This window comes from Mauremys mutica, chromosome 3 (genome assembly GCF_020497125.1).
Source record: "Mauremys mutica isolate MM-2020 ecotype Southern chromosome 3, ASM2049712v1, whole genome shotgun sequence".
NCBI lineage: Eukaryota > Metazoa > Chordata > Testudines > Geoemydidae > Mauremys > Mauremys mutica.
The window spans coordinates 112,091,825-112,112,874 of NC_059074.1; the positions used below are offsets into that span (position 1 = coordinate 112,091,825).

The 21,050-nt window shown below is 46.1% G+C and overlaps 1 protein-coding gene across 5 annotated transcripts in view; it reads left to right on the top strand.

Moving 5' to 3' along the window:
• Positions 1 to 21,050, top strand: part of LOC123366342 (SAM and SH3 domain-containing protein 1-like) — an 83,204-nt gene that overhangs the window by 32,995 nt on the left and 29,159 nt on the right. For 4 of the 5 annotated variants that reach the window (XM_045009698.1, XM_045009697.1, XM_045009696.1 and 1 more), the window contains one exon: positions 397 to 525. In XM_045009698.1, coding sequence (XP_044865633.1) covers positions 397 to 525 — 129 coding nt within the window. Of the gene's footprint in view, positions 1 to 396; positions 526 to 3,672; positions 3,737 to 3,996; positions 4,827 to 21,050 lie in introns of those variants that run through there. The other variant, XM_045009700.1, reaches the window with a different exon arrangement.

Here is a 21,050-nt window from a genome sequence, read left to right on the forward strand (position 1 = left end):
CTGCAGGGGGAGCAGGAGTGGCCTTCAGAGAAGATGCAGCAACCCCCATTGCCCAGGAGAGGAACTGTAAGGAAATCCCTGCTGGATATGGGCTATTCCAACAAAGGGGATTGGGAATCCATGAAAGGGGGCTTCTGGCATGAATGTGATGCCATAGGGATGCCCCTTAGCTGCCATGACATCAGCTTTCATCAGTTCCACATCAGTAATATAATAGAAAACACTCACTCTAAAGAAGCAAGCCACAGCCCTGGGCAATGACAATTTCAGTAAATTTTACATTAATAAGATGGCCTGATAATTCCATTTCATGTGTAATCACCATGGTTACTTTTAAAATCTGAGTTTTTAACTTTGATTAAACTTTTGTTTTATTTCATTGTCTTTTCTCCCTAGGACGGGTCACTGGGTAACATCGATGACCTGGCACAGCAGTACGCAGATTACTATAACACCTGTTTTACTGATGTGTGTGAGAGGATGGAAGAGCTGCGCAAACGGCGGGTTTCTCAAGACTTTGATATGGTAAGTGGAGAAGCTACAACTTTCCATCTTAGGCCTTTCTTGCATACACTACGGATGGAATACTCAGCATTCCAGCTCAGGGAAATAGGGCTGAGGGCACACGTGTGCCCACAGAATAACACTTCCAAACTGATGGTCTTAATTATTTTTGTGGGAAATACTGAGGTTGGTCTACTGATATGATTCATTAGGTTGCAGATTGTGTTAGCTTATTGTATCTTTTTGCTTACACAAATTTCCTTACAGAAGTTGACTGAGATGGAAGAAAATGTTTGCTTCAATATGAGAGAAATTAGTTATTTATTTGCTCAAGGATGTTTCCAATATGGTTATTAGGAAATATACCTTTGTTCCTAAACCCCATATTATATAATTTTAAAATGTAGCTCCTCACAACTGTAAAATGTTGTCTTTGCTTCAGTTTGGGAGACGTGAATAAGTCTGTACACAGATACTGATCCTGCATTAGGATACACTAGCATCCCAGAGAAGTTAGTCTGCCTCCTCAGAAGCATATAGTTCCACAGTAGCTGAAACGGATGTAGGCATGGATCAGTTGTCAGTCTTTTTCTTTACCAAAAAAAACCCAAAACTTTTTCTCAAAAGAGCCCGTTCTAAAATCTTAAGTGAGATTCTTTCATTGTTTGGCAATTGCTAATTGTTTCCTCTTCTCTTTTAAAAGCAGCAGAGTCCTGTGGCACCTTATAGACTAACAGACGTATTGGAGCATGAGCTTTCGTGAGTGAATACCCACTTCGTCGGATGCATACTTTCATCGGAAAGGTCATGCTCCAAAACGTCTGTTAGTCTATAAGGTGCCACAGGACTCTGCTACTTTTACAGATCCAGACTAACACGGCTACCCCTCTGATACTCTTTTCTTTTGTTTACATTAGTTAGCCTGATTGCTCAACAAATATCTATGTAGAATGTACACTAAATATTATTACTTACAATACTTTTTTTCATTATAAATTTTTTTTATTGGTTTTCAGAGTATCAGTAAGAATCCTTGTAATGTATAGAAACATGTTCAGGTCTTAACATTTCACAGAATGTTGGGATTATTCATTAATATTTCCTAACCTTGGACCTTGGCTTTTTTAATTTAATGTAGGAACCAATAAACCAAAGTAGTTAGCAAAGACACAGAGCTTACATACCATGAACAGTGAAGGCAATCACTGTTAGTTCATAAGAGCTGTGACATGTTATAGTACATATCAAAGACATAGGAGTATATGCTGTCACATTAATACATTACACCTCTATAGTGCCATCTACGCAGTGATCTCAAAGGGCCTTTCAGACAAAACAACTATGATGTGGAGCATCCCTAGTTTATACAGGTAAACTGAGGCACAGATGACTTGCCTATTGATTCACAAGCCTGTGGCAAAGCCAAGAATAGACTCGGTCACTTGACTCTCACTCCTGTACTTTCACTGCAAGCACTCCTCCTCCTCCTCCGTTCACCCCTTCAGATACGTCCAATATTGTGAAAGGTGTAACATGCAGAGGAGGCTTGTGAGCCTCCTGAATTTGGTTTGTAGACTTTTGTATTCATGTATTTACTGTTTTACTAGCACAGAGAAGCAGAATACTCCCATCTTTCCCTTACTCGCCGCCCCCCCCCCCCAATCCATAGCATACACAGCCAAGTGACTCTGGGAGCAATTAGTGACTTTCTATTGCTGCAGCAGTTGTGGTTTATGAGATGGACCACATGGCTGCTTTCTTTCTTTGAGTCCAGCAGCCCTGGACATAAAAAACTCTCATTGACTTCAGTGAGAGTTGTGCAAATGGAAGAGCTTCAGAATCAGGCCGTAAGAAAATAATCTCCTGTGCTCAATTGAAAATTAGTTAATCCCTCTTGATTTATTTTTTAAAATGGAAACAATATTTCATTTTTAGCAGGATTACCATAGTGTAACAAATTAAACACTGTGAAGAAAAAGCTTTCATGCTGTAGTTTTGAATGTTTAAGATTTGATGCAACTCTATTGCAGGGGGCTCCGTATGGAACATTCCACAGTGTGCAGACAGCTGAGCCTTCTGCATGAATAAGTGACTGGAACAGTTTAGTGGTTCAATCTAATCCCGAGATACCATGCTGTCTTCCAAACTGCATATAGTTACTATTCCAGATAAGCTTTGGCAGTTATAAAATCTCCTTCCTGGCACTCAAGAATTTTGGAAGGCAACTTCTGTGCTGGGTAACGAAGCATGCGTTACAACTGGAGAGAACTCCCTTCCATTTAGACAGATGGGCCTAATTTGGCTCTCTTCATTCCAGAGCTCCAGAACGCAGTGTGGGGAAAGCCATATGAGCTTAATTAGCTCACATCAAAGATGCAGAACTTTGTGGTGGGTTAAAAAGATATGAGCTAATGCAAGTCAGATCTGTGAGTGATTTCACTGGCTACTGCTTTCAAAGGGAAGTTAGTCTGAAAAGTGGCTGTGTGAAAATGGCATCTTGGCGTATATTTTTCAGTGGCTTCTGCATCAAATGTGCTCAGTTTCTAAATCAAAAAGATAATTTTTTTTGAATTGCCAGCCCTATGAGCTAGGTAGAGAGAGCCTTGTGGTTGAAAATCAAATTAATGTTGTTACATCCATTCTCAGAATAATGATAAAGTGTTTGGGACATCAGCTAGCCCTTCTGTTGATGATGCACTCTTCCACAGCTATGTTGTCCCAGCAGTGCTGACAGCAGCAAAAATTTTGTTATTGCAAACTTTACTTGGAAGGTACAAGAGGAGCAGGTGATGGACCTGTCGTCAGTAATACGTTGTTGATTTAATAGATTAATATTACTATCTACAACTCTGCTTTAACTGGGAGTTGATTTAAATTGAAGAGCAGATGATAGCGGTTTGAGGACCACCCAGAAAATAGGAGAAATATTGTCCCATTCATTTTTGTCTGCGATTTTAACCACAGCTTGCTGTTGAATTTTCTTTTGGGGCTGTTTTAGCCTGCTTCTGTACTACAAAAGGTATTATTATTAAGTAGGGGGTTGCACATGTCATAACCTGTGTAGGCCAATCTTAATGTAAGTTGTTGTTAATAATGTATGTTTCAGAAGCACCCAAAGGCTCTTATCAGGACTGGGACCTCACTGTGCTGGGTGTTTTATAAATGCAGATAATCTGTCGCAGTGATCTTGCATCTAAAAGACAAAGGGTGAGGATGGAGATCAAACATACAGGTAAATGAAGATGGCAGTGATTGGCACAGTTTTGTTAGTTATATATATATCTTAGTGACTTGTTCAGATGAAAGTCATTGTCCTTTGAAGTCCAGTCACTGAAGGGAAGAAATCCAAAAGGATGGACTCTTTACTGGTGCTGCCCTAGATACTGAGAGTTTTAATTTTCTGGGGAGAAAGTTTTGATATCTTAGTTCTAAATTTTGCTCTGTAATCAGCTCTACAACCATGCCTATCAGACCATGTCCATTTTGGTCTGGGTGTCCTGCTCCAGGTTGAAACAAAACTCACTCAGTGAAATTGTTCTGGAGAACAGTATATCTTGCATCAACGGAGCGGTGGCACCAGATGGATGGCGGCTGCAGATGGATGGAAAGCAGAGTTCTATAAGCAAGGATTATGGTTCCAAACTGTAATGTTATCAAGACTTTTTAGTTGGTCCCTAAGCACAATAACTGTATTTTCATTTGGATTTTTGCCTTTGTTTTTATAATGGTGAATATGCTGGGTTTGGGGGCATTAGTGTTTGTGAACAGCAAGGGAGTTACCCACATTTGCAAACATTTTCATTTGTAAATTTTCAAATTGTAAACATTTGGCCTGTTCCTGCACACCATGTGTTTCCTTGGCTGGGGAGAACTGCAGTCAGAGTAGATAGTGGCTTTTCAAGCCTAAAAGGGATGGATCACTGGTAATATTCAACTGGACATCTGTTAAAATGAAGTTATGGCCAGAAAAGTGACTCTGTGAAAATGGCACCTTGTTACTGTTCATATCTGCTTCCTGTGAGTCTTTGGAGATGTATCCGCTCAGTTTCCTGACATAAACAAGTTTGTAGTGCTGTCAACAGGGCACCGCAGAAATGATATAGCTGTGAAAGAGCATACTGCATTGTGTTGTCTCATCCATCACTGACAATCACCAGCTAAGTTCTGATTCCAGGATCTCTATTGTGGCTGATGATCTGTAAGGCAAAGAAAATACAGCTTGAGATTCAGGTTGAGTTTGTGCTTATGTCACTGGCAAATGATAAAAATGTTTGGACTTGTAAGATGCTCAAATTAAAGATGGACGTCAATGAGAAGCAATAAATAAGGAACAGAGATATGCCACTTTCGTTTTTCCTTTTTAATAATATCTTATAAATATTTTCATATGGAAAGAAGAGACCATTATCTTTTAATATATACATTGTAAATCCACCCTCCTAATCCCTTATGTTCTTAAAGTGTGAGTATTTATATATACACACACACACGTATAATGTCAGAAAATGCAAATGAACACAAAACAAAAACAAAACCTTTTCTCGCCACCAGCACACTTAGGGTACGTAATCTTTGTATGCCACTGTGACTATGTGCATAGTTCTGAAAGGTGCTGGGCAACCAATTGTTTGTTCACAAATTCTGTGTGCAGCAAGGAAAAGTGGGGGAAGATGGCACAAATAGGTCAATTCATTAGCCTTTCACCTCTGGAGAGATGGATTTAGATCACAGAACTACCATACCGGTTGTTGATGAGGTTAATTGAGCTAGTCTTTGCACAAGAGAGACCCAGATTAGAATAGCCGTGCATGTTGTAGGCCACAATTGATGTGTGTTGAGGGAACTGTGCGTGTTAAAGTGCCTACCTGCATTATTCTCAGTTCTGTTTCTTTCTGCTGTTCACATGTATTAAATTCAGTGTCTCCTAAAGTTGATGGTTTTCCTACCACAAAACTGGTAATCTCTGCTCTGCAAATTCAGTATTATCTTCATGTGGTTTTTATCTTTTTTTCTTTGGTTAGTACTGTTGGGATGCCTCCGTCTCACTGGAACAGGATTCACTATTTTGTTTTGTCTTGTTGCCTGCACTGGGCTCCACAAAATATAAACAACATTTGGGTTTGTTTAAAAAAATGTAGAGAACAGAAGACTAACTCTGTACAGAACACACAGATAAAACCTTCATAATTGTGGAGAGTTTACAAGCCTCATTAGTCAGACACACACACATGAAGCAGAAGTAGTGGAAAACCTGAACTTCTAAAGAATTTCTTTTCTCCATAGTAGTTAAAAATGGTTTGTGCCTGTATATGATGGATGTAATGTGGATTTAATATATTGGCAGCCTCAGGCACACAACTTCTTAGGCTTTATCTACACTAGTAAAATTCATGAGCGTTTTTCTTCACCAGTAGGAGGAACAATGGAAGGTGTAGTAGAGACAGGGAGCCAAGCATTGTCATCTGACTGCTCTTAATTCAACATTAAGCACTTGCCTGACTTTAAGCATGGGAATAAAGCTAGGCGTGTATTTAAGTACCGTGCTCAATCAGAGCCTAAGATAAAAGGGTGGTAAAAACACCTGCACTTTCTCTATGCTAGCACCACCATTTCTACCTCTGCTGGAGCTGAGCCAGTCCAAGGGTGGGCGGGGGGAACCTGATAAATTCTACCTTAGAATCCTATTAAACCCCCTTAAGCACAACATGTCTATTTTACAGGCAAAATGAGATGGCTGTACAGGCTGGAAAGTTGGCAGATGTGGAGTAATGGTTATTTCAGGGACCTTAACTGCACAGTTCCATACATTTTATATTGGGGGGGGGGGTTAAGTGTAACCTCAGTTTGGCATTTCCAGTCTTTCTAGTATTTGCTTTCTTTTTTTTTTTTTTTTTTTGACAACCCCACATTTTCAAAAGAGATGGTTCACTGTAGTGACTGGTAGATACTTACAGTCTTAACTCCACTTTACTCAAGTATCTTCCCCCTTTCCCCCGGTTTTATTTAATATGCATTATAAAATAGGTAGTTCACATTTATCAGATATTGTGGTAATAGAATCCCTCCAGATATGTAGGCCTGTTTGTCTTCAAGTTTCAATCTTGTGATTTTCTTGGTTTTTTATTTAAATTCAGAAGGACTTTTACTTTGAACCAAAATAAATTGAATTTGTTCTCACTGTGCTGTTTGGTCCTAGAAAGGCTGCGTATCTGCTGGCACTGGCAAACTGGATTTTTATTAGCTCTGTGATCTAATTTAATCAGAACCTGAAGACTTGATAGAGAAAAAACTTTGGTTGAGTGACTTCAATTCCTTCTGTGGTTTTTTCCTCTCTCAATGTAGAAGATACACCTCCCTCCCTACCCCCCCCCCCAAAAAAAAGAAAAAAAAAAAGGAAGCTATGTTACCCAATGTGAAAATGGTAGGTAAATTTCATTACAGGGCATAAAGCCACTTTTGTAAAAACAAAAAACAACAACAAAATAAATACAAAATAAGCAAGCAGACAGGAAGATCTCTTTAAAATAGCCATCCAAACCTTAAACAAGCACACTTCTGGTGGTATGCAGCTGTGTTTATTTCTCATTTGCATATGATTAGAAGAATTCCAAAATGCCAATCCGATTGACACTAATCTGAGAAAGATAGCAAGTGTAAGCAGGCGCCACAGAGAGAGAGAGAGAGAGAGAGAGGGAGAGAGCTTCCAGAATGCTGTGGAGTTATTCATCAGCATCTCAGAACACTGTGCAATGTACCAATGTTTTTCAGATAGCTACCACTTGTGAGTAGGTAGCCCCCGCTCCAGGAAAAGATGGGTTAGTACCAATGACTTGCTAGATACAGTGGTTGCATTTATAAAGTGGCTACATGGAAGAGTAGGGTCTACTAAAATAACAGCCAGTATTTACTTAATTTACATTTGATGGCTCAGTGTCTGAGATTTCTTAGTGGTTTTGTGTTCAGTTTGGGCCAAAGTCTGGTATCTTAGTCGAACAGAGTGCTGCTAGACTAGAGGAAGAGTATCAGAATCTGGTCTATGAAGGAGGTGCTAAAACAAAGAATGGAATCTCCTAGGAAAATGTAATCCCTCGCCAGCACTTCCATGCTGTTCCCTTCCTTTGTAACAATGTGGTTGTTTTTTTTGTTTTTTTTTTTAAAGTTAAATACAACTCTGCTAGCAGACTCCATGTTTCACCCCAGGAATTGTTGCTCAAACACTTCAGTCAATGTATCCACATATGCTGAATCTGACCTACAATAGAGATTCAAAAAGTCAACCTAGCCCTGCACTTGCTTCTGTTTTTCCTGAGCTTTTGAATAAATTAGCGAGCCTTGAGGAATAAGAAAGATGATGTTTGAGATAAATGTCCAGGACGGTATTAAAAATCTGTAGCTGTAGCACCAGTATCAGCCTTGTGGGTCACCCAAGAAATGTATGGATCCTAATCGAGAGTGTGTTCTGAAGCAAATTAGAACCACATTGTGAATATTTGTGAACATCTGGATATGTTCTGGCGTGTCCTCCCCCTCCCCCCTCCAGCAGATTTGTCCCCCCAATAAAGCTGCCCAGAGGGAGAAAGACTTCCATCTGTGAACTCAAGGGGATTGGTTCATTTTTTGCCTGTGTCCTTTCTCTTCTTTGAGATATAGGTTCTGATGTTGCACAGTTACATTTCTTTGATCTCTTGATCTTTGATCTTTTATCAGCTTTGTGTAAATCCTCTATTTTTGGCAATGTCGTCTGAAGCACACACACAAAGTTCCATATCAAACAAGGTAGTTTGTGATTTGAGGGAGATTGATCAGTAACCAGAGTTGTCATGCAATCTCTGCATTCCCCAAGATAATAAAATGAATGAATATCAACTAAGCCCCCTGCTCCCTATTATTTATACTATAATAGGTTTTGCATCTTACATAAGGAAGCAAAGCAATGTGAGATTTCTATGGCTGGTAGTTACCTCTTAATTTCTGGTTATTAATTCCATAACCCATTTTACTTTAATGACATATATTATATACATATATGTGAATATGAACTGGCAATACTTTACAAAAGGATTGAATTTTATCACATTAGCAAAAGGATTAATTGATAGAACTTCCAGTATTGCTGGTCACGACAGACAAAATGGATGGGGATTAGAAGCTAATTTAGAATAAATTCTTTCCCAATGGTAAATCGCAGCAGCAACACTTGGCATGTGAGAGACCCCCATTAAAACGCTTAATAATAATCACTTTAAACCTGTCTGCTATCTGTTGTTGCAGAATTCCCTGAAGAGATAGCAACTGTAATCAGTTGGTTTAGGTCTGTATGAGGAGTTTAAACCAAAGAATTAGATAAAGCAGGAATAAGAAATCAAAGAGAAGAATAATCAAATTAGAGGACCTTTGTCCAAGACAAACTAAGGGGATAAGAAAACAATAAGTGGAAGAACTTTTTTCTGAGTGATAAAACTTTCAGTCAGCTCTGTCTGTTCTTCTCTGCTTGTGTATGTGCTCATGAGTCCCCTCCCTCACCATAGTATCTGAGCTGATACACTCCTGCTTCACAGCAGCCCTTGAGAGAAAAGCTAGCTTAAAGCTGTAAGCATGTGAGAGCCACTGCAAAGTCAGGTAAGTGAGGGGCAAAAAATAATTTGAGCATTGGAAGTCCACCTTATTAAGTTCATATGTTTCATATTATCAACCATACCAAAATGATTGAAGGCCACGTAATTAGAGCATTCAGTTGCTAGCCTACAAGAAAGCTATCAAAATATTTTTATTTAATCTTTGTACAGCATTTTCTATCTTCAAAGCACTTTACAAACATTAATTTTCATCACACCCTTTAGGTCTGGTAACTCACGTGCCATTGTCCCTGGTGTGTGTGTGTGGTGGGTTTTTTTGTTTGTTTGAACAGATGAGTAAATTAAGGCCTCATCTGCTCTTGGATTTCAACTACTGGTGAAGCTGTATCCATGGAAATCTCCCTAGTGTAGCCACAGTTTTCAACACTGAGGCACAATAGTTACACAATTTTAAATTCAGAGAAACGAGGTTACAAACAAAGGAGTTAGTCTGGATTTAAACCGGTGTAATGAAGAACAGAATTTGGCTACAAGAGTTAATTATCTTGTCCAAGGCTAGTGAATCAGAGCTAGGAATAGAATTTGGAGTATGACTACATTGGCATTTCAGAATAACTCTAGGGAATTACCTGTGCTGATGAAGGGGATGGACTTAGAAATTTACTCTATGAAGTTACTGTGGTTCTGCGATGACAGTTGTCTGCCAGAGTTAGAGAGAGAGGACAGCTGAGCTACATTTGGTATTTGTCAGTGGATCAGTTTGGTTATGACTTTTGAGTGGCAGGTGATAGTGTGTACATTTAATTCTCTAGTCATTCTTGATGTACAAGCCACTATAGGTGGAGTGTTTGTGGTTACCCCCGTTTAATACCAAAGCTTGCTGTGTACATTCTTTAAAATAATTTTAAATGAATAAAGAGAAGAAATACCACAATCTGCATTAACACTACTATCTTCCCTTCATATTGGACCAATATCAAAGGAATCCTGGGAAGCCACCATTGTTTTAGAACGACAGTGTCATAATAGAATATGAATCATAAGCTCAGTAGTTTTGAAGAAGAGAAATATTGTGCAAGTGACTTGTATTAAATACGTTTGCTTATCAGACTGTTGTTCATTTGTTGGTTAAGACAAAGTATTACTACAGATTCTTTGGATTTCTGTGAGCTCACTACTGTCCTCACTGAGCTCTAGTCTGTTCAAAGGGGAAGGAAAAAGAGAGGATGGGGAGAAGGACGCGTGTGTGAGCTGCGAGGTGTGTGTGTGTGTGTGTGTTCTTGGGAGCTTCATGCTCCCATTTTCCTAGTCTGTCTTTTGTAGGCTGCTGTTGGAGGGTTTGCCAGAATTCTTCAGCTGTTTTGAGTGTTCCAGCACAACAGGAGCTGAGGAATGTTGAAGGGAAAGGCCTCCTCTCCTGGAAGTGTGGGAGCAGAATGAGGAATCCAAAGGCACCTGGAGTGGATTCATAAAAGGTTGGGCTCCATCACAGAACCCGTCAATACAGTCAATAGAAAAGAGGAGGATTTCTCTTGTGTCTCGTGACAGATAGTTTTGTGGTCCCTGCTACAGTGCAACAGAACAGTAAAGTCACATTTTTAATCTGTTCTGGTGGCCGTGGAAAGACTGGAATCTGGAGACGTGGCAACGTTTGCTGCATAATAATCATTCTTTTTATTTTTATAAGCCCCCTGAGCCGAGTTGCTCAGGGTGCTGCCCAGTAACTTAAAATACAATAAAATTAAAGAATAATCAATCAGGAAAGCAATTATATAAAGCCAATTAATGTGGCATCACTTTGATTTATTTTATTTTCCTCATATGCTCTTTTTTAAAGGGGAAATAGGATTAGCCAAGATGGATATTTGGACCTGTCAAAAGCACCATCACCCAACGATACTCTCTCATTCCAAGTATTTACCACACCCACCGTCTACTATCTGAGCACCTGAGAGGACTCAAGGGGGGGAAGTCTTTTTAGTATAACTACTTATTTATTATTTGTATTACTGTAGTGCCCAGAGGCCATAGTCAAAGATCAGAGCCTCTTTCTAGTAGGCACTTGTAATAACGGGGTGCTGGTCAGGAGGTCCTGAGCCAGACCCCTGTTAGCCCAGCTCCAATTAAGAAGCATTAATTGGGGCTGGCTGAGTAGGCCACGCCAAATTGCTAGAAGAGAAGCATCTGTGGGCCTCATTAGCCAGGGGGCTATATAAGGCTGGCAGGCAAGAAGGAAGGGGTGGGGAGTGAGAAAGGAAGGGGAGGAGTCAGAGGCTGTGTATCCCTGCTGGCTGGAGAAGCTAGCTGTCCCCCAGGTTGCTGGTTTGGAGCAGACTGTAAGTAGAAGGTGGTGGGAGCTGACACTAAAAACAAAAAGCACTGGTGATTGCACTCAGAAGGGGTCTCTGGCTGATTTGTTGCAAGGGCAAGCAAAGGTCTCATTACAGCACTGAACAAATATATAGGAAGGGACCATCTTTGCCCCCCGAAGATCTGACATGCTCGAATAGACAAAAGAAAGGGTGAGGAAATACCGGAATGGAGAAGTGAAGGGACTTGCCCAAGGTAGCAAAAAGATCAGTGGCAGAGCCAGTAATGGAACCTGGTCTCTGTCCTGTTCTCTGAAACACAGCCTTTTAGGTAACTAGTTATGAATTAACTGCCTCTGTTAGAAGCAATTTTAATCCAAGAGTTTGCTATCAGGCAACTTGTAAATGAAAGGTCAACTCCTATTTCACCAAAGACAGTTTTAGTAACCTGGGAGGACCTGAAGTTCAGAAACAAGATACTTAAAGCATCCAGATCTTGAGACTAGCTTCTTAGAATGGCAAATGTTTAAATTTTGCCTTTTTTCCTTGACTATGTATGTGACTATTGATTTAAAAGCTAGGAAGAATTCTGTGAAACTGTAAAAAGCTTCCTGAATATAAAGGGCTATTAGTATTATTTTTATAATATGGTGCACATTATTTTAGGCAGTGGCAGGTTACCCAGACCCCTAGGATTGGTTATCTTTTATGTATTTATAAATCTAAAATATCTTCCTTTTTTTTTTTGTTGGCTACCTCAAGTATGGCTGGGAAGCAAAAACATTTTATTTGAGTGTAAAGTACCTAAAATTTAGGATTCATGGTAAATTCCCAGGAGATATGCATTGTGCTAATAGTTTGTGTGTATGGGGGAGGAGTGAGGTACATACAAGTTCAATAGGAAACAACTTTCACATTTATGTCCCTCTACATAGAGTAGGAAAAACATGGTAGCACCTCATACAATTCTTGCTAAATGGTGAGAATGAAGTTTGCCTTTCCTGGCTAGTATAGACATGGCAGAAGTAGAAGAATTTAGACCATCTTTGATCTTTCAGGAAAACCTGAAGGCAAAATTGTTAAATATTGACCTATTCTCTACTTTTTATTGAAAAAGTAAAAGCAACATGGCTAGGGAAGGACATTTCAATCCGCTCTCTGGATAAGTTAGTTCACGATGGATTGGCTGTTTCCCTCTAGCTCCCAGGATAAATGGCTCATTTAAGACAGATTTGCTGAAATTTGGTGTCATATTGCTGACATTGAAGTGTAGTTTATGATTATCTTTGCTCTTATATATACCTCTAAACTCTTTCTGGATGTTTCAAAGAGCGATCCTTTTAGTTAGTGTCAACTGTTGGAGAGCCCTGTTTTTAAGATATAAACTGTATGAAAGATTGTTACAATTTTTTAAACTCTATACACATAATTGCATATGTGTACGGATACACAAAGCTGCGTTTAGCAGGCTAGCATTTGTCCATGGAAGATCCTTCATCTATAGATATTTTTACACCCACTTTACTTTTTTATTGTAATATCAGTCCCTTTTCACCCTCTAGTGGACTTCAGGATAAGAATATAGTATTTTCTCTGAGATCACAGCAGTTTGCGAAGACCTGAGGCCTAGTAATTAATCTTTATACACACAGCTGGACTTCTTTGTTTCCCCTCCCTAATAATATGATCTTGTCACCTGAGGGATGTCATGAAAGTTATTAGCTTCATTTTCTGGGGAGTGGGAGGGAAGGGCAGTCCAGTGACTAAAACTTAAAAACTTGATGGTATAGTCCAGGTCATTCATTTTCCAAATGAACATATATTCCTCAGTGGCCATGCTTTAGGCGATATTGGAAGCTTGTAGCATTTTAACCATGAAAATGCAAACCCCATAGCACATAGAAACTTGTATTATTCACACACACGAAAGCCACTTAATGGAATGACACAGGACAAGTCCCAACTTCTCACCTTTTTAACCTAAGGGAAATAGCACCTTTAACTTAACAGCTAGCAGCAATACCAGAGGAAGCAGGGAAAGCAGACAGAATGCCTTAAATCAGGGGTCGGCAACCTTTCAGAAGCGGTGTGCCGAGTCTTCATTTATTCACTTTAATTTAATACATTTTAACATTTTTTAGGTCTCTCTCTATAAGTCTATATATTATATAACTAAACTGTTGTCATATGTAAAGTAAACAAGGTTTTAAAAATGTTTAAGAAGCTTCATTTAAAATTAAATTAAAATGCTGATCTTACACCACCAGCCCGCTCAGCCCGCTGCCGGCCTGGGGTTCCATTCACCTAGGCCGACAGCGGGCTGAGCAGGGCCTGTGGCCGGGACCCCGGCTGGCAAGGGACCAGCAGCCAGAACCCCAGACTGGCAGTGGGCTGAGCGGGGCCGGCAGCTGGGACCCCAGACTGGCAGTGGGGGGCTCAGCCCGCTGCCGGTATGGGGTTCCATCTGCCGGCTCCTGCCAGCCACGGTCCCGGCCTTGCCCACATAGAGTGGGTACCTACCTTCTCCTGGTTTTAGCCCATTCTCTTCCTCTCTCTCTCTGCACTGAGCTGAGGGTGGGAGTGCACTGAGCTGGGGGAGGGCTGGGGGTGAAGGAGCAGGCTGGGGTATGGAGTATAGGGTCTGGCCAGGAGCTAGAATGAGGGAAGGGGCTCGGGGTTGGGGCAGGAGGTTTGGGTGTGGAGCGCTTACCTGGGCAGCTCCCATTTGGTGTGAGGGGTGCAGGTAGGAATGGAGGTGGGAGTGCAGGAGCGTCTGGTGCTCAGGGTGGGGGTGGGGATGTGGGGGGTGCAGGAGTCAGGGCAGAGGGCTGGAGGCATGTGGGGGGGGCTGGAGTCAGGGCATGGAGTGTGGGGTAGCTGGGTATGTGTGGCAGGTGCTAGAGTCAGGGCTGGGGTTTTGGGGGTGCAGGGCTCAGGGCAGGGGGCTGGGGTGTGGGCTGGAGTCATGGGGATGCTCCAGCCCCCGGCCCTGAGCAGCTCACGGCAGGGAGCTGGAGGAGATATGCCCTGATTCCACCCTCCTTCCCCAAGACCCATCCGCGCCTCTTCTCCGGAGCAGCGAGCACGCTGCATCTGCGGTTCCGGCTCTTCTCTCCCTCTCCCTCTCCAGAGCCATCAGCTGTTCGGCGGCAGGGAGGGAGAGGAGGAGGGGCAGGAACCCAACATGCTGGGGAAAGAGGCAGGGGAGGAGGGAGCTTGGCTGCTGGTGGAGGCTGCCCTGCAGCAGCAGCCGCCGGCAGGACCAAGCTTCTGCCTCCACAGGAGAGAGCGGTGAGTGGAAAAGAGCAGGCTAGGCCGAGCAGGCTGGCCTGGGGCCAGTGGCACCAGCTGCTGGGGGCCAGGGGACCACGGCTGCTCTGGCCAGCTGCCCGGGGCCACTGCCGGGGGCCACCCAAGCAGCAACTGGTGTGGCTGTCCCTGGGGCTGCTCCAGCAGTGGCTGGTGTGACTATCCCTGGGGCCACCTGAGCAGCTGGCCCTGAAGCCAGCTGCTTGGGTGGCCCGGGGGTCAGCCACATTGGCCACTGCAGAAGTCATGGAGGTCATGGAAAGTCACAGGATCCATGACTTCTGCAACCTCCGTGACTGACACACAGCCCTAACTGTGTCCACTGATATAACTACAAATATAATAGCCATACTGCAACACTTCCTAAGTGAATAGCCCGATTAGTTTTGATAGTACTATTTGCATAAGGATAGCTCATGTAAGTAAGGGTTGCAAGGTCAGGACCTGTGTTTCTAGACTGGTTAATCACTCTGTTGTCTGGGATTCTAACGCTGTTTGGATAAGGATGGAGAATCCTTCTGAAAGATGTTTTTCACAGAGTAGATGTTTCTTCAAATATATATATTTCAGTATTTTCTACATCCCTTCTCTCGGATCCAAGGGTTTTGAATGCCTTAAGCAGGATTAGTTATATTGATTGTGATTCTAATTGGGTTTATTGAAGTTGGGAGCTAAAAAGAAGGTGGAAGGAACAACATGTGCCGTATACGTATGTCAGCAGTTCTCACTGATAGATTACTTGATCGTTTGAGTAGAAAGAGAACATTGGATTGACTTTATACCCTTGGGTCTGAGGTACCAGGTCTTGCCTTGCTCCCAGCCACAACCTGGTCTCAATAGAGTTCCTTCATATGATGCAGAGCTGCTGCACTAAGTTCTCACATAGCACGTTCTGCAGCCTCTCACTGACATGGGCACGTGATACCACGTCCGAGGAGGCACCATCTCCCCACTCAGCAATAGATATGGGCAGCACTACTTATGTGCTTGCCTTGGTATCTCAAGTCCCACACTATTTGTGAGAGGTTGAGATTGTTTCTGTAGATGCTTTCTTGTTTTTTGTGGCCTTACTCCATTTTTCAGTACTATTCCAATACGATATGGTTAGAAGTCTATCAGGAATTGGGGGTGGGGTGTTCCTTCCTTAACTACATGTTATAATCACAGGTCCCTCCTTCCCCCCCACACCTCAGATTTACAAAAGACAATGGACATTGATCTTATTTTCTTTATTGATATTTCCCTAGTAGTGTAGATGGAGTGACATTTTTCTAGATCGTCTTATATGAAACTTAGCCTCTGCACACGTAATGAATATGACACTGGCTTCCGGGCCTTTCTTCTTTGATAATGGAACTAGACAACAGTGTCTCCTTCCACTTTTTCCTTTTTTGATGTAGCCGCAGAGATCAAGTATATAAATAGCACAATTGGCAGAAATAAGGCAAGATACATACATATATATAAAATTGAAAACTGAGCAGTTATATTACATGTTTCCTTAGTCTTTAAAATAGTTGCAGAAAAATACTTCTCTAAAAGACTTTTTAAATATCACATTCTATTGTGATGTTATGGTATGAGACTAGTCTTTGTAATATTGACCACAAACACATGTGCACAGAATCCCTGACATTTACATATGCTCTTGTGGAGAGATGAGACAGAATTTACTCACCTCAGCACTGAGGTTGCACCTAGTTTAAATGATTTATTCAAAATAAATTATAAACCATGGATTGATGCAGTGAAGACTTACCACTTGAAAACCTTTTCCATCCTCTTTATTAAATATGGTTCTTCTTCGAGTGATTGCTCCTATCCATTCCATGTAGGTGTGCGCGCCGCGCGTGCACGGTTCTTCAGAACATTTTTAGCCTAGCAACTCCGGCGGGCCGGCTGGCGCCCCCTGGAGTGGCGCCGCCATGGCGGCGGATATATACCCCAGCCGGCCCGTCCGCTCCTCAGTTCCTTCTTTCCGCCCGTGACGGCTAGTAGGAACAGTGGAGTGATCTGCTTTCCTCCACAGCCTTAGCGTTCTCCGATCGTTAGTGTATATAGTTATCATAGTTGTTAAGTTTTGTAAATAGTTCTATAGTTAGTGTTACGATAGTCATTAGGGAATTAGAGGGGTTAGCCCTCTTCTTCCGCCCCGGTGCGGGCTTATGCCCGGACCGGCGGGTTTCAAGCCCTGCGCGGCTTGCCAGCGGTCTATGCCGGTGAGTGACCCGCACGACTCCTGCCTCCGCTGTCTTGGGGAGTCGCACCGGTCGGACAAGTGCCCCATTTGCATCGCTTTCAGGCCTCGCACGAGGAAGGAGCGGGACTCACGGCTGAAACAACTCCTCATGGAGTCGGCCCTCCAACCCCCGGCACCGGCACCGGCGGCGCCAAAGACTGCCTCAGCTAGCAGCGCGCCGACCGCACCCAGCCGCCCCCGTGCCGATGATGCATCTCGGCACCCGGCACCGAAGACCCGGCACCGCTCCATCTCCCCGGGAAAGAAGCGTAAAGTACCGAAGACGGTCTCGGACAAGCACAAGAGACCGTTAGCCCAGCCGCCTCCGACTGTAACGGTGCAGGCTGAGGCTGTGCACAAAACGTGCACCGTGCTGTCGACTCCGGCGCCGCAAGGCCCGTCGAGTCCGGCACCGCCCGGCTCCCCGGTACCTACCGAGGAGGAGCTGAGGCTGCCGTCCACGCCCGAGGCATTTGCGACGGCAAGACATTTGATTGACCTTACCGCTGATGCAAGCGCTCAGCTGCCGGTACCACCGGTGCGGACTCTCAAATCTATTGGGAAGCCACTTATGATGCGCCCCCCGTCCCCGGGCCTCCGAGCTGATCGCAGCACCGCCGCCAGATCTCGGTCCCGATCTCGCTCACGGCACCGCTCTCCACCGCACCGGGCACGACGATCCACGTCGAGACGACGCTCCCCGTCTCCTCGCCGGTCGCAGTCCCGGTACCGCTCCCAGTCGCGGTACCGGTCGCACTCCCGGCGACGTTCCAAGTCCCGGTCGCCGAGTCGCCGGCACCGCACCAGGTCCGGCTCCAGGCACCGCGAGAGGCGTCGAGAGTCACGCAGTCGCTCCAGGCGCCGCCGCACGCGGTCCAGATCCGCATCCCGACGCCGCCGGTCGCGCTCCCGGGGCCGCCGGTCGCGCTCCCGGGGCCGCCGGTCGCGCTCCCGGGGCCGCCGGTCGAGCTCCCGGGGCCGCCGGTCGAGCTCCCGGGGCCGCCGGTCGAGCTCCCGGCGCCGCCGGTCGAGCTCCCGGCGCCGCGCCACGCGCAGGTCCCGTTCGCCGGCTAGACCAAGTGACGACCGGCACCGTCCATCGGCACCGCGGGGGCACTTTACTCCGGCACCGGACGTCCGCCCGGCCACCGCTTCGGCCCCCCCCTGGCCATCACGGGAGCCCTCGGTCGCTTCCCCTGGGGGCAGCGCAATTGACTTCCGGGCGGGGTCCCTCCCACCAGAACATGGACCTCAACAATGGGGATTTTGGGTGCCTTGGGCCGAACATGAACAGGGGCCTCCCCTTCCGCCGCGACAGCCAGGCTCGGTGCGCTCGGTACCGGTAGCCACGGTCAGCAGGCCACCTCCGTCCCCCACTCCGCAGGCCGCCGCTCACAGCACGCACTTAGAGCATGAAACGCGGGCACCTATTCCCGCAGACACGGAGCAGGCACCGGAAGAAGTGCTACCGGGTCCTTCCTCATTCTCCTCCCCCGATGAGGCGGTGGCAGGGGCGTCACTGTCGGAGCCTCCGCCGATCGACCTCAAGGCTCACCAGGACCTTCTCAGAAGGGTAGCTAAGGCCATCAACCTACCCATGGAAGAAGTCCAGGAGGTCGATGACCCCATCACGGACGTGGTGGGGGCGGAGGCCCCCGTGAGGGTAGCGCTCCCCTTCATCCGGACAATTCAAAAGAACAATGCCGCTATCTGGCAGTCGCCCTCTTCCGTCCCGCCTACAGCGCGCGGGGTTGAGAGGAAGTACTCGGTCCCTCCGAGGGGGTACGAATACCTTTACGTTCACCCGGCTCCGGACTCTCTAGTTGTCCAATCTGTCAATGACCGGGAGCGACACGGACAGCCCGCCGCTGCGCCAAAGGCGAAGGAGTCCAAGCGCATGGACTTGTTCGGCCGAAAAATTTACTCAGCGGGCGGCCTCCAACTCCGCATCGCCAACCAAATGGCCCTGCTCTCGAGATATACATTCAACATCTTGGGCTGCCTAGGGAAATTTGCAGAGCTCACCCCGCAGGATTCCCGCCGGGAATTCTCAGCACTGCTGGAGGAAGGAAAGCTGGCTTCCCGAACCTTAATTAAGGCAGCGGTAGACGCAGCGGACTCGGGGGCCAGGACCATAGCGTCAGGGGTAACCATGCGACGCATTGCATGGCTTCAGTCCTCTACTCTGCCGCCGGAGGTCCAATACACGCTCCAGGACCTTCCTTTTGAGATGCAGGGTCTATTCTCAGAAAAGACTGATACCCGCATTCAGACTCTAAAGGATGGCAGAGTGGCGATCCGCACATTAGGAATGCACACGCCGGCCACCCAAAGGCGTTCCTTCCGGCGTCAACCTTATCGCCCCTTTCAACACAACCGACCTCGGCCGCCTAACAATAGGCGCTCAGCCCCCTTCCGCCGCAGACCATCGGGCGGGCGGCGTAATCAAGCCCAGGGATCGTCCAAGGCCCCTCAAGACCCAAAGACGGCCTTTTGATGGGACGCCCGAGGGCCGCTCACCTCTCTCCAATCAGGATCCACCCCTTCTGTTTTCCGATCGCCTTTCCCGCTTCCTCCAGGCGTGGTCATCTATAACATCAGACAGCTGGGTCCTCAGCACTGTCCAATACGGCTACCGCCTACAGTTCATTTCGCCCCCTCCCTCCCACCCACCCTCCCTGTCCCTCTTCAGGGACCCCTCTCACGAGCAAGTCCTCTTACAGGAGGTCCAATCTCTGTTGAGCGTGGGTGCCATCGAGGAGGTGCCTCCCAGCAGGCGAGGCAGGGGATTCTATTCCAGATACTTCCTCATCCCCAAGGCGAAAGGAGGCCTTCGTCCCATCTTAGACCTCCGGGAGCTCAACAGATACCTGTGCAAGCTCAAGTTTCGAATGGTAACCTTGGGGTCCATTATCCCTTCCTTGGATCCTGGAGACTGGTTTGCTGCCCTCGACATGAGGGATGCCTACTTTCATGTGGCAATCTACCCCCCCCACAGACGCTTCCTGCGCTTCATGGTCAACGGAGCTCATTACCAGTTCGCAGTGCTCCCCTTTGGCCTCTCCACCGCGCCGAGGGTATTCACCAAGTGCATGGCGGTCGTCGCCGCAGCCCTCCGCCGTCGTCGCATCCACGTCTACCCATATCTCGACGACTGGCTGATTCGGGGCCGCTCCCAAGAGCTGGTGGCGAATCAGGTGACCGAGATTCTACATCTGTTCCGGTCTCTCGGCCTGCTTGTCAACACCGAGAAGTCCCTCTTAGTTCCAGCGCAAAGAGTGGAGTTCATAGGAGCGGTCCTCGACTCCAATCTGGCCAGAGCGTGCCTCCCTCGCACTCGGCACGAGACGTTGGCCTCCCTCATTCGGGAGCTGCAGGCCTTTCCGACGACAACGGTGCGATCCTGCCTCCGCCTCCTGGGTCACATGGCAGCGTCCACATTTGTGACCGCACACGCCAGGCTGCGACTTCGCCCATTCCAAATGTGGCTGGCGTCGGTGTACCGCCCTCATCGCGATCCCCTAGACATGGTGGTAACGGTGGCAAAGCCCGTTCTCCAGACGCTCACCTGGTGGCTGGACCCGGAAACGGTCTGCGAGGGAGTTCCGTTCCGCCCGCCTCGCCCGTCAATCACCTTGACGACGGACGCCTCGGCGCTGGGCTGGGGGGCTCACATAGGAGACCGACACACCCAGGGTCTCTGGTCACCCCAGGAGCTCTCCCTCCATATCAACGTCCGGGAGCTGAGAGCGATCCGCTTAGCTTGTCTCGCCTTTCGGGCTCACCTGCAGAACCGCTGTGTAGCGGTCTACACGGACAACACCACAGCCATGTTTTATGTCAACAAGCAGGGCGGAGCGCGGTCCTCCCCACTTTGCAACGAGGCATTGCTCCTCTGGGATTTCTGCGTAACCCACTCGATTCGCCTCGAAGCGTTTTTTCTGCCAGGAGCGCAGAACACGTTGGCCGACCGCCTCAGCAGGTCCTTCGCCTCTCACGAGTGGTCCCTTCGCCCAGATGTGGCTTATTCCATCTTCCAGAGGTGGGGCTTTCCCCAGATAGACCTCTTTGCTTCCCGGTCCAACCGCAAATGCCACAGGTTCTGCTCCTTCC